This window comes from Tigriopus californicus, chromosome 8 (assembly GCF_007210705.1).
Source record: "Tigriopus californicus strain San Diego chromosome 8, Tcal_SD_v2.1, whole genome shotgun sequence".
NCBI classification, from domain to species: domain Eukaryota; kingdom Metazoa; phylum Arthropoda; class Copepoda; order Harpacticoida; family Harpacticidae; genus Tigriopus; species Tigriopus californicus.
Window position 1 is genome coordinate 12292811 of NC_081447.1, and position 13923 is coordinate 12306733.

At 45.4% G+C, this 13923-nt stretch overlaps 1 protein-coding gene across 1 annotated transcript in view; it reads left to right on the forward strand.

The window, feature by feature from the left end:
* The window catches only part of LOC131884910 (uncharacterized), a 35293-nt gene continuing 21370 nt past the window's right edge, over positions 1-13923 (forward strand). Inside the window, exons 1-5 of the mRNA XM_059232806.1 lie at positions 1-4; positions 667-750; positions 882-914; positions 11444-11495; positions 11609-11649. Coding sequence (XP_059088789.1) covers positions 1-4; positions 667-750; positions 882-914; positions 11444-11495; positions 11609-11649 — 214 coding nt within the window. The remainder of the gene's footprint in view (positions 5-666; positions 751-881; positions 915-11443; positions 11496-11608; positions 11650-13923) is intronic.

The window sequence follows — 13923 nt, forward strand, 5'->3', positions numbered from 1 at the left end:
ATGGGTGATTTATTTGATAGTTGTGTTATAAAAACCGCCATCAATTCCTGGACATACTGTATGGCTGGCAAGACGACTATTAACTAATAGTCGAATATTGGATCATATCGGGGTCATTGGAAGAGACCAAATCCCCTTTTTTTCTTCCCTTTTGTGGATTTTCCAATATGCTTGGAAAGAATGCGCAAGATCACAAACTCCTCCAGCTTCTTGAAGGACTGAAATGTCGATTTCAAAGTGGGAATTTGCCCATCCGGACTATCTTCCCACTCTACCATGCTAGCTGGATAATTGAATGTCTGACTTTGCCACGAGAAACAAACACAGATCCTTTGTTGGTAGTCTTATTGGACAGTCCAAAAAATATTTACTCTCCAATAATACCTCGGTCTGTTGACACACAACTGTGCTGTCTCAGTTGCTGAGAGTGGGCTTCTAATGGATGGAGGTCTGGTTGGGTGTATCCTAATGGTGTATGAAACATACCCATTTGCTAGAAAGGGCACCCTTGAAAACATTCCAATTGGAGTAAGGATTACCATGGGAATTTTCAAAATTATCTATTGTAAAATTTTTTCAACCCTGAAGAATCATAAATTCAACATAAATAATCTACTTGTTATGAAATAAAGTATGACATATTTGTAGAATAAATCTTTATTTTAGTGATCCTGGATGCATCTGATGAATGTCATATTGCTCTCTTTGACTTCAGCGGCGCCAGTGTCACCCGACAATTCGACATTAAAGGTAACTCCCGAATTTGCCATGCTGTATTGCAATCAATCAATGCAATATTGCTATCAAGTATTACTTTCACTTTCCAGGTTAAATCAGAGCTTAAAAGAATTGCGTTCACTGTACTTCTGTTGTTATTTCAGTCACCCAATATGCTTGTGGAGATGAAACAGGAGGTAAGCAAGCCGGAAAATAGAATTCCTATTATAATATAAGTTTGAAGGAGAATGCTTGGTTAGAATTCAAGTTTAGTCAAGACATGTTAAACAGGTGCTGAGTTATTGGAGCTCAAGTGCGTTAGTATTCGCCGAATTTAGCCCCAAACCACCACTGTTATGTTAAATCAATTGCCCAGACGATTATTGATCAATGGTAAACTGAATAGATCAAGATGCCCAGAAATTTCCAGCGTCTGGGTGTGACGCGCGATGGCAGGTGCGTGGTCAATGCACACAATGCGCGGCTCAACTTAAGGCTCTGCAGCTATCCGCAAATACTGAGAACTTGACCAATCTGACTGCAGTGGCCCCAATGGATTTTACAAGCATTCAAAGAGACTTCCTCGGTGCAGAGGAGGAGAGGAGGACTTTCATATACTTGTGGGCCATGTTTACCCCATAAGGATTTGAATTGTAACTAACTTGTTTATTGACCAGTACTTTTATATGGGCATGACTAGAATAGCTTGAACAAGCACATGCTCATGCTCATTCGATAACATTTCCCTAATTGGAAGGACTAGTACCATAGTCAACTCCGGGTCCCGGTCTATTGGTCCTTCATTAAAGGAATCCGTCCTCCACCAGAGGAATCCGTCCTCCACCAGAGGAATCCGTCCTTCACCAGAGGAATCTGTCCTCCACCAGAGGAATCCGTCCTCCACCAGAGGAATCCCTCCTCCACCAGAGTGATTCGTTCTCATTAAGGAAGTCATAGACTAGTCAGAGACATCCGGGATCCGGCCTCCTCCAGAGGCATTCGTCCTCACTTAGGATTGGCCCTCCCACACAGGGGACTTGTAGATCGACTAACCATAGGGGTCACGGAACAGCCCTTTCACACAGGAGGCTAACAGATCATCCTAACCTACTGATTTTGGCTCACTAGCCACTTGCCAGGGGCACGGCTCCACTTTACAAGCTTGGCCCCTTCATCACGGTGAGCCTCACATGCTTGATCTTTCAAACAAGGAGAGCTACTCTGGGTGAACACTGATTGTCTCTATTCTTACCCATTTTTTTGCATCTATGTACTTTTGCTGTTTGCAATAATCACTCATATCTTAGTTGCTCATCTGGAAACTTCAATGTATTTTACTGTTCTCATCCTGATCCTTATCACTCCCACATAACATGGCGCTGTTTTAGTTGTCGGGCAAAGCCCTCAAACTTCAATCTCTAGTACTCCAACCAAGCGACACGTTTATCGAACACCCAAAGGAGCTCGTTGTCTACCCACAAACCTTCAACACCATTTCTGAAAAAAATCATTGAACAAATGGCTAATTGTTGGGTGCAAATTTCAAAGAATTGGAATTTGGTCCATGATCTGAACAAATCGAAGGCCGAAGTAGACAGGCTTTAGCGCTTACTTGGAGAGGCTGAGCACAAAATGTATGAGATAATAGATCTATACAATAATGTCGAATTGGAAAACAGAGTAGTTGAGGCCAAAGCAGAGGCTATCACGGAGGCCAAGGTCATGGCCACTAACGAATGGACCACTAAAATCAGTGCAGATGCAAGACTACTCATGTTTCGTGCTCCTCTAACCCATGATGCCCCTACACATTCCACTATGTCAACTTCTTCATTGGTCCAATCCAATTTGTCCGCCTGGTTGAACATGTTAGATCCGGCCTTAAAGATGAAATGACTTTGATCCAGGTCATGTGTGAGAATGGCAAGGGGAGTATTGTCATTTTGGGTTTACCTGACTCTAGTGCAGCATAGACGGTTCTTCCGACCTCTTTTTGCCCAGAACACAAAACCCTGGGCCCGTCTCACATTCTGCTTAGAGCAGCAAACGGGACGCTACCCAGAAGCCTGGACAAGTTCAATTTACTGGCTGCGTCAGAGGCGGTCCCCAGGCCAAAATCTGCTCGATAATTTCCCTGGATATCCGCCATCTTTGGTAAGGGGGAACTCCAGGCTGTGGGAATCCTACCCTTCGATTTCCCCGTTGTACATTGTTGCCGTCCCAAGGAAAAAGCACTTGCTGTTGTGATCACCTTGGAGACCAAGGCCACCAGCAGGAATGGGGCCACCATCAATCCCGAGAAGAATCTCTAATTGACTACAACGCAACGGGAGGACATCAAACGAGCAATAGAAAGACTCAAAAGCAGTGGAATGTAGGAAAAGGTCCTCTGGCATTTCCTTGTCGATTCTGCTGATGTAATGGTCTCATCTATTTAAATGCTGCTGGCTTCGTGTTTGGCAACCTGATGGAAATCGAAATTTGTTTCAACAAAGGCGTAAAACCATATCAAGTGACGACTGCTTGATTGATCCCCATCCACCATGAAAAGCCAGCCAATAACCTTTGCCAAGAGCTTGTAAAGGCCAGCATGATGACGAGGTGCACTGAAACTATGACTTGGTGCGCCCCCGTTCATTTTGTGCGGGGGAAGGTTAGGCTAGTTGTTGACTATTGAAGACTGAATCAGCCCACCTGAAGTCCAGTCCATCCATTTTCATCAGTGCCTGATTTAATGCATCAATTCTTACCCAAGAATTGTTGGTTCTCCAAGCTGGATGCCGTCCATGGATATTTCCAGGTGCCCTTGGACGAGGAATTGTCATATCTATCCTACTACCAGATGGCAAATACCGTCCCCTGGTAACATTTATGGGCTGGAAGGGCTTTGGAGACGTATTCAGTCTCCGCACCGATCTGGCCTAAAAAGGTCTGAAACACAACGAGTGGATTGCAAAAATCGTAGATGACATTTTTGTGCAAGCCATGACTCTATCTGAGTTATTGGAGCGACTCTACATTGTCGTGCAAAAATGCTGCTAAAACAGAATCAAGCTATCCATCAATAAGTTTGAGATAAGAAGAAGAACCGTTAAGTTTGCCGGATTCATAGCGTCAGATGACGGAATTAAGCCAGACCCGACCAAACTGGAAGCGCTGAGGGCCTTCCCAAGCCCAAAATCAGTTACGGACCTCTTGTTCTTCCTCAGCCTAGCTAAGCAGTTGGGAGCAGTCTTACCGGACCTATAACACGCTACGGTAAGAATCCACAAGTTGCTGAAAAAAGGCATGGTTATGGTTACCCCAGTACGAGTCCAACTTCTGCTAAGCCAAAGAAATATTGACGTTATATGTTTTGTCACCAGCACGAAAAACTATGCAACAGTGCAATTGAAGTTGAGTGCGGTATGGTTTGTTGTGCAGAAATGCAACTGTTTTTTCCAAGGGAGTCCGAAATTTGAGGTCATCAATGATCATTGACCTTTGCTCGGCATATTTCAGAAACCATTGGCAGTCTTAGATAATACTTGATTACAGAGGCTCTGGGAAAACCTTGACCAAAACTCCTCAGTAACGTGTTCAGCCGGGAAGTCATCTGATTACTGACTCCCTTAGGTGCTTTCCCTTGTTTGCGGCCGATCCCTTGCTCAACATTGCCTTGCAAAATTTGGATCAACGACACCTTGAGCTAATGGCCTGGAGAATTAAGAATCCGGACCCTCCTCAGCCTTGCACGGTTTTCAAGCACTAGTTGCTCGGCAAAAAAACAAAACCAAATCTGCCAATCTTCAAAAATGCATATCTTGCCACCTTGGGGACCGCTCACCGTCCGAATTACTGTCTTTCATGGAACGAGTGTGGCCAGACAAGCGACCCGCATCTGATTCTGAGGCATTTCAAGAGCTATTTATCATGAAATTGCCTTGCTCTATTCAGGAGACAAAGCTCTCAAGGCTGATGGAGAACTGGCTCAAATTTGCCACGCTAAGGATGACGCACCTTTTGCGAACATTAATAGTATTTCACTGTCAACGGATGAGCCTGAGGAAATGATCGACGCCAGACCATTCTTGCTGCTTACCATAAAGAACTCCCGTTGCAATCAGCAGCTAAGAGAGCCACGGGTACTCGTCAGACAAGTGGAGGATATCTCCAAGAAAATGGCTTAATCCTTTGTTGGTACCATGCCATATACGATAAGCAAGCTCGACAGTGTCGCAAATTTTGTGCTCACTATTCTACCAAATTCCATGACAAATCTGCCTCCCCGGGAAACGAGAGCAGCGCCCGCTCGCCAATAGGCGCTTGCGGACGTGGTTCTCACTCCTCTCCCGCCTTCACCATCAACTTACCTCCTGGATTTTTTTATTCATCATGCCCCCGTTGTGTGCGTGTTTATGATAAAATTTCGAATCGAACAATTGTTGTTGATTCAGGCGCTTCATGGTCATTGCTGTCCCCTACTGAGAAGGATAAGAAACAATACTCTCCCCGGATGGATTTGTTTCATGGTGCCAACGGATCTCCCATCAAGTGCTACTTCACCCGCACCATGACTATCTATATTGGTCTTGGTCGTCAATTCGCACACAATTTTTTTATTGCTAACGTATGCGATTCCTTAATCGGCTATGACTTTTTAAAAGTGCAACAACTGTTTGTTGATTGCTCTGATAATGCCCTGGTGGACAAATACTCTTCTCGCCGCAAACGGGGAGAACCTTGTAATCCTATCAATATTGTGTGCACCTGTTCTAACTCAGACAAACTGATTCAAAACCTTGTTTGCCACTTCCCAAATGTCTTAGAACCTGACTTCAAGCTACCTTCACAACACAATGTTGAACACGTCATTGACCGTGTTCCGTGTTCAAAAACCTGAGGGTTCTTGGGGGCTTCGCGGCGATTTCCGCGGCCTTAATAAGTTGGCTATGCCCGGCTCTCACCCTTTACAGCACATTGGGGATTTTGCCAATGGTCTTTCTGGAGCAACTATATTCAGCAAGCTTGGTCTTCACCGGGTATTTTACCACATTTCAGTGGCCCCCTCATCACGTTATCTGACGGCTATTACAACACCCATGGGCCTCTTTGAATTTATCTAAATGCCTTTTGGGCTGCGCAAGGCCCCACAGGCTTTCCAAAGGTTTATCAATGCAATAACTCGCAATTTGGATGGGGTATATGTCTACGTGGACGATATCTTGGTGGCTAGTACTTGTGTTAATGCTCACTTTCAGCACCTGAAACGTCTTTTCCCGCGGCTAAATCAATTTGGACTTGTTATCAACACTTCAAAAAGTGAATTTGGGGTGTCAGAACTCCATTTCTAAGGGCACCATCTCTCTGCTACAGGACTTCGACCTGTTTTGTCACGAGTGAACGCCATTCAGGAATATCCTATACCAGCTGACGAGAAAAGTCTCCATCGATTGTTAGGAATCATCAATTATTATAGATAATTTATCCCAAACGCTGCCGCTCTTCAAGAACCTTTGCATTCCATGTTGCGTAACCAAACCTCAAAGAAAGGAATCAAAAAGCTCGTTTTCGCGTGTGGCGTTTGAGAGCTGCCAAGAACAGGCCTTTGTTTCTGTTTAAGAATCCCTGGCTATTTTGGCAACTTTGTCATTCCCAGATCATTCTCGTTTCACTAGGTTGTGCACGGATGCTTCCGACGTAGCTGCAGGTGCTGTCTCAGAGCTGGAATTCCCGTCTGCAGGTTGGAAGCCACTGGCGTTTTTTAGTAGGGGCTTCCGTCCAACCGAAAGGAAACATCCACTCCACAGTTAATGCCAAAAAGTTTGAATCTGGACGGATGACATGGACATTATTGGAAATATCTGAAATTACCACGGATGTACATCACGTGCTGCGGTGGCTAACGTGCCTGCTGATACCCTCTCACAAACACTCATTGCGCTAATTGCTCTCAATGATATCATTATCAAAATTGCAGCTGCTCAAAAAGATGACCAAATGGCTGATACTAAGATCGCCCGTTTTCGCCTCATTGTGTCATGGCTGAATTATATCCCAATGTGTTTGTGATTGTGGACACTCGTGGCCCCACCTCTCGCCCTGTCGTTCCAAAACCAGCCAGAAAGATGTTTTTGCTCTACTCCACTCAATATCCCATCCAGGTGTGAAGGCAAGATGAAAACTACTATCGACCAGCTACGTGTGGCCTATTTTGGCAAAGGACGTATCAAACTGGGTACAGGTTTGCCCAGACTGTCAACGATCAAAAGTAACAACTCATTCCCGAGCGCCTCTCCAAAGCTTCAATCCCCCATCGTCGAAATCTGCAGAATTAAATGTGGATATATTTGGCCCATTGCCAGAGCCAGAGAGTCGGGAGTTCTGTTACATGTTCACTGTAGTTGACCGGTTCTCGAGATGGTGTGAAGCCCTGCCTATGACCAATGTTGAAATGCATAATTGTATTTCTACCTTTTTGACCGGATGGGGCTCAACGATATGGAGTACCCTGCTCTCTCACAACAGACAGAGGCTCACAGTTTACTCCCGGCGCTTGGTGGGATGTGATGCCATTCCTCGGGATTCATCCGAAACTCACCACGGCCTGGCACCCACAAGCCAATGACGCTGTCAAAAGATTTCACCGTGATTTGAAATCAGCCTTGATAGCCCGAGGTCAATCCGGAGAGTGGGCAGAAGAATTGCCATTTGTCTTGCTAGGGCTGCGGAGCAGTCCAAAAGAAGAACTGGGGTGCTCTACAACAGAAATTGGTTCTGGTGAAACTCTTTGCCTCCCGGGAGCATTTTTCGACCATCCTCCAGGCGCAACATTTACAACCATAATTACGTTTCGCCGTCGTGGCAATCACGTGTGGACAGACAGAGCTCTATACACAAAGATTTGCCTCCACAAAGAGCACCTTTGTGTAGGAACGCGTGTAAGGAGTTAAAGCGTCTTTGCAACCACCTTACAAAGGTCCCTTTCGAGTACTGGAGAGAAACCAAAAATTCTTTGTGATTGATCGTGGGAATGGCCGCTCAGATTCCGTGTCCATTGACCGCTTAAAACCTGCTTACGGAATAGACGATGTCCTTCACTCCTGCCGTCAGCCTCAAACTTATACTCACTGTGGCAGTCCATCTTTTCGACCATACCGACTGGCTGACGTTTAATTAATCAGAGATTAATAGTGGGGTTTGATACAGGTATGTGAATACCATCTTGTCCAATGCCAACGGACATGAGACAGCAACCTCTCTTGCCCTTTAGCCTTAGCTAATTATGCCCCTTTCAAAAAATTCCCATTTATAGTAAGAATAATGCCATATTGACAATTCCACCTTCGGCCTTTTGCCTTCGCTAGGGGGCGGTGTAAAGGGCCGTGATGGCATCCACGAGGATTATGAGGTTGAGGGACAAATTAGAAGTAAATAAATAGTTCGTTATTGGAGTTAGTCGATGATACACATGTGTTTCTCCCAAGTTCCTCGAGACTCTCACAAGGGCAACGGATCATCATGTTAAGTTCTGGCTCAAGACTTGCAAAGAAATGAGCCTGTTGTTGAGACAGACTGCCCAGAAGAAAGAAAAAAACCCTTGAGAAACTGACATTATACTTTTTGCTTTTGCTTCTCCGCTTTTGGTATATTCACTATGCTCTATACAGTGGGGGAGGAGTAGTATTCTATGGTTCTGGTTGTCTTTCCAGTTAAATTTCCTGTTAAATTCCCAAGCAGATCTGACGTATGTCCTTCTTCATGCCATGGCAAACAAACCTGGCAGAGATGGCACGTTGGCAAGGTCGTTCTCTCGAGTGGGAGAAGCCATGAACTGCGCCAAAAACCCGCTTCGTCCATTGAGGGGGGCACGAATGGGCGAGGTTTGCCAGTTGAAATGTCACAAAGGACCGTGAAAGAGCATGCCTTGATTGGCACATCCTCAAGTTGCAGGGCCGAAAGTGTGGTACGGTAAGCGGCAACGTTCGCTGAGTCGACCTGGTCAGCAGCGAGTTGGCGGTAGTTGATTGTTGGCAGGGCGACGGCGGCCGCGGATACGGCGCGGGATAGGGTGTCGGCAACGACATTTGATTTGCTATTGATGCGTTGAATGGCAGAGGTGAACTGGGCAATGTAGGAAAGATGTCTGGTTTGTCTTGGAGATTGGTCAGTGTCACTGGCAAGGGCATAGGTAAAGTGGCATATGATCCGTGTAGACAGTGAAATGCCGTCCGTCCAGATGATGGTAGAAATAGTAAATGGCCGCATAAATGCCGAGCAGCTCCCGGTCAAAAGCACTATATGCTGCAGTGTCAAGTTTTCTGGAAAAAAAACGAAATCAGGTTCCAGGAGCCGGATGGATCCTGTTGGGCTAGTTCATCACCAAGGGCGACATTGGAGGCATCAACAGTGACGGAGGTGTGTCAATCCGGGTAGGGGTGGTGAAGCAGTGTGGCTCTCATGAAGGCTTCTTTGGCCAAATTGAACGCAATGTCACATTGAGCTGTCCAAATGATTGATTTGTCAAGGCCTGGGATGCAGGGGGTGTAGTTTGTAAGCAATGCCGGGAGGGAATCACCTGTAGAAATTCCCCATGCCAAGGACCTGCTGCAGCGCCCCCTTGGAATCTGGGACTGGGATGTTCCTGATGGCATCCACCCGCGAAGGTAACGGGGTGACTCCTGCGGCCGAGACAAGATGGCCGAGGTGTTTGAGTTCTTCCAGCCCAAAAAGGAACTTCTTCTTTTTGATAGTGATGCCATTTTTTTGCAGAAGGCGGAAAACAGTCCGGAGATGTGAAGCGTGTTCCTTCGGGGACGAGCTTGCAACCAGGATATCATCCAGGTAGACAAAGACGAAATTGATGGAGCGCAGCATCGTGTCCATGAGCTGCTGGAAGGCTTGGGCAGCGTTCTTCAGGCCAAAAGGCATCCTTAAAAACTCAAACAAACCAAAAGGGGTAATAATGGCAGCCTTAGGGATGGCAGGAGCATGGACAGGAATGTGGTAGAAGCCTCTAATGAGGTCTATCATGGAGAAAAGTCTTGAATGTGCGGCAGCGGGTAATGGTCGTCGACGGTGGCCTCATTGAGGCGGGGGAAGTCGCCGCAATGGCGGAAGCCGCCGCCGGGTTTTGCCGCAATGTGCAGGGGGGATGCCCAGGGCGAGTCGGATCGTCGAATCACCCCAAGGTCCTCGAGTTGGCGGAATTCCTCCTTTGCAACAGCAAGTTTGGCCTGATCAAGGCGGCGGGCTCAGGCATGAAGTGGTGGACCTTTGGTCAGGGTATGATGTTCAACCGGGTGGATACCTTTGTCTTTTGGATGAAAGCGTGGGACCAGGAGGTCACGGAAGTCATCCAAGATTGCTGCAAATTGATTAGAACGAACTTGGTGGAGCCAGCTGGGCATGGGGGCACTGTCTTTTGGGCACATTGGGATGATGGAGTTGCTGTTGAGGGCAAGCCAGTTGGCGATGAAGAAGTCAGCACCAAGAATTGGCTGGTTGACCTGAGCAATCCTAAAATCCTGCCGATAAGTTTGTCCCCTGCTGAAGGTCAAGGTCAGGCTGCGTTTGCCATAGGTGGGAATGGCCGATCCGTTGGCGGCAATGAGGTCAGCAGTGCGGGTTAAAGATTTGTCGCGGGGCGATGTGGGAAAGACAGATTCATCCACTGCAACTGCAAGTGCCTGCCTTGCAGTTGCGGGCTTGGTCGCCATAGTGGTTGTGGAAGTAACAGAGGTCGGGGTTGGACGGTCTAGGGCCGGGCCTGCCCGATGCGGCGTTACCAGGGTGCGTGGCGTTCACAGTTTGGTGAAATTCCGGGGCACGCCGCTTCCGTGATGCAATAACTTTGTCAGCCTCATTGGCAAGGGTCTGGAGGGTGGTGGCCAAGGTGGAGGCCGAAATGTCCTGGATGTCATTGGGAAGTTGGGCAAAGAAAATTGCCCGCATCAGGGTGCTGGGGTCCGAATTGAGGCTGTACATGTGTCGCAGCAGGTCCATGGGCTTGTGATCCCCGAGCCGTTGAGGTGGAGTAACTCCGTATCCTTCTCAGCCTGAGTGCGGCCATAAGCTTTGATGAGGGCAGCTTTGATGGTGGGGTACTTATCGGTCAAGGGCGGGGTTAATAGCAGTGCGGAAACCTGGGCAGATGTGGAGTTATCCAGGGCCTGGGCGACATAGTGGAACTTGGTGAGGTTGCTGTGATAGGCGGAGTTCGGGTGGCGAAGCTGAACTCAGTTTGAACAAACCAAACCTCGAGGTTTGAGGTCCAGAACTGTGGTAGCTTGATGGACACGGCACTAGCGGCGAGGGTGGCGGCGGCCTCCTCTAGTGGGGTGGCAGTCGCGGGCGCGGAACCGCCGAGTTGCCGGATTGCCTGGGCGAGGTCGGCAACGTCAGTGGCGGCTAAGGGCATCGTAACTTAACGGGGTCACTCTAAACTCTAAAGTTGCTCAAAAGATCTATCAAATGAAGCAAGATCGTATTTTCTGTTGAAAAGGTCCCATGGGTCAAAAATCGATTTTCCGAGTGGGTAAGTGTGGATCTTGGCTTATACTTACATCATGGATTGAAAGCAAAATTGCCTCGTGAATTTTGCGTTCCAGAAAAATAGAGAGATGTCTTAAGTTCATTCTGTTGCACTAAACAGGACTGTCCAATCTCTTTGAGCGTCCAACTGCAAATAAATAAACATAAGAAAACAAAATGAAATGAAATGACGTTGTTTTTTTCCTTCTTTTAGGACCAGATGGTTGTCTGCAATATTTTACGGGAATTGCTGGAACATTAGCCAGGTAAGAAAAGTATTGTGGGTTGTGTTATTACTTATTAATATCCCTGTGAATGATGTATTGCTAATAGCATTGCTCGGTACTGGACGCTTATCTCTATCTGTATCCTGTTTCAGCTTCAATTTTCCTACTGAGGCTGCTACACTGTCTTCTACAGGTAAGACAATTCAGATAGTCATTTTGATATACAACATTGCTTTACAGGTTAGCGTTATTGATACATCAAAACTGAATGGGTTAGTTATGAACTCTTTAAGCAGAAAATCATTGGTATAAGAACAAACACCTGTAGCTCAGGATTAAGTTCTTGTGGGTTCATTTAAGATTTGTCAGAATTTACCGTTGACAAAATTTTAAGAAATATATACTTTTTTCTTCTTCCTTTAATTCTTGGGTTGATAACCGATACAAGGGAATGAAAATCCCTGTAAGTCATGTTGGGTCTTAATTTATAAAATGTTTGGCCGTGTAATGTGTTTGAACTGGCCGGTCTAGGGCACTCTTGAATGTAGAGCTGGCCTTTTAACATTGACAAATGCCGATCTAAGTCGCGTTCAAAATTTAATAGTGGGTCATATAAATTATAGAATCGTCGAAGGGAGCACGGCAGCAAGGTGAACAAAGCTAGTGCCCGATATAGAACAAAAGAGGATTCAAAGCCCTTTACTAGCTTTTTTCAGCGGGCCTGAATTTATGACGCATTTCACATGAAGCTAACGCTTTGTCTTAAGCCCGAATTAGGATGTAAAGAAGTACACATTTAAAAACATAAATGATTAGGTAACGTTCGTACGTACCTTGAATACTACATGATCCCATTGATTCATGTCACCAATAGCTTATTTTTGACACCTCGCCGAGAGACCTCGTGAAATATCTTTGAACTCGTTCAATCTTTTTTAACCCCCAAGGGTCAAGGGGATCCAAATTGGGGAGGTGTATCCAAGATGTGATTGGGCCATTGATTTGTACAGGGTTTTCATAGTCAATACGCCTGTGAACTTGAATGTTCGAAACTTCTGATAAGTAATGTTCTCAAACTTATGCAAATAAGACGTATTTGTATCCTTGACCTTTATTTGCATTTTTTGTATTTTTGGCCCGTTTTCACATTTTTTGCATTTTAAGCTTCTTTTGGCTGATTTTTAATGGGCCTAAAAATGTATTTTCTCTACTTTGGTGAGAAATTGTCACCCCTGACAATTCAGGATGACGCCTGCCATCTCTTTCCTACAATCATAGATAACTTCATATATAGATCGATCAAGGGCGCTGCGATTGCATGTTTTCGTCTCAGCTGTCGCTGGTGGAAAAAATGTTTCATTCGTAGTCAAGCTACTTAGGACAACTATGGTGCAAATTTGAATCGTTGACGGCTCGTCCAAATTCAGAGTAGAAACCCCTAATAAGACTCCTTGTCAAGCAATTGCTCTCGTCCAGCACGCTTCATAAAACGGGTTTGAGTAAGTTGTCCGACCACATTTTTAAGAACGAAATTTTGAAGAGGTTAAAATGGGGCTCAAGTTAAAGTTTTCATCCATGTGGTGGAAACACTTAACTGAAACGCAAGGAACAAGCCTGGGTTCAGGCTGACCTCCAGAGGTGTCGGAATTACCTTGTTTACGTATAGGCGCAATCATGTCGCCCACATTCAAGCACATTGTTGGGAGATTGAAACGAAATTCCGAATGCCTCATCATTGCGTTGCAATTTCGGATACATTTTGTTACACTTTCGAGATTTTCGAGATGCGTTGCTAAACAAAGGCAATCAATAGAGTACATGATTTGCTCTACTAATGTCCAAATCTTTTTTTGACATGTTACGTGTATTATGCCCTAAAAAGCATGTTTTTTTAATTATTCTACCACTCTTTCTACCTGCATATTTGTAAGATTCAACAGAAATTAAGATTAAAGAGGAATAACAAACGTTTCATGATAATAATTCAACTTGCCTGAAGCGAGATTTAACGAAATATCTTTGTCCCATTTCCACCAGCGTCAGCTGACCTGAAAACATGCTCATGTTGTACAGCTCCTGTTGAACTTAAGCATTCTAGTTATGGTTTTCTATGCCTACAATGCATACATGATCCTACTTATATTGAGCAAGCATATTTCATCAAACAAAACTCCACAAACTACAACCCACTGAGCACTTTCAAAGAATTACATTTGCTGACGTCGATTTCTAAAAATCACATAGGTTGCCTCAGGTATAAAGACTGGTGATATCTGGGAGAAATTTGAATTTTCTTACACATTAAGTGATCCCAGTACTTATTTCGGACACCCTGACACCCTCACATCGAGATTTGAAGCAAGGTTGCTATGTGGCGGAATTCGCTGCTAAATAATTCAAAATAATGAAAGTCTTTTTCTTCTTTTTTTTTGATTTTTCACGGGCTTTTATGAGCGCTGCAGGGAAT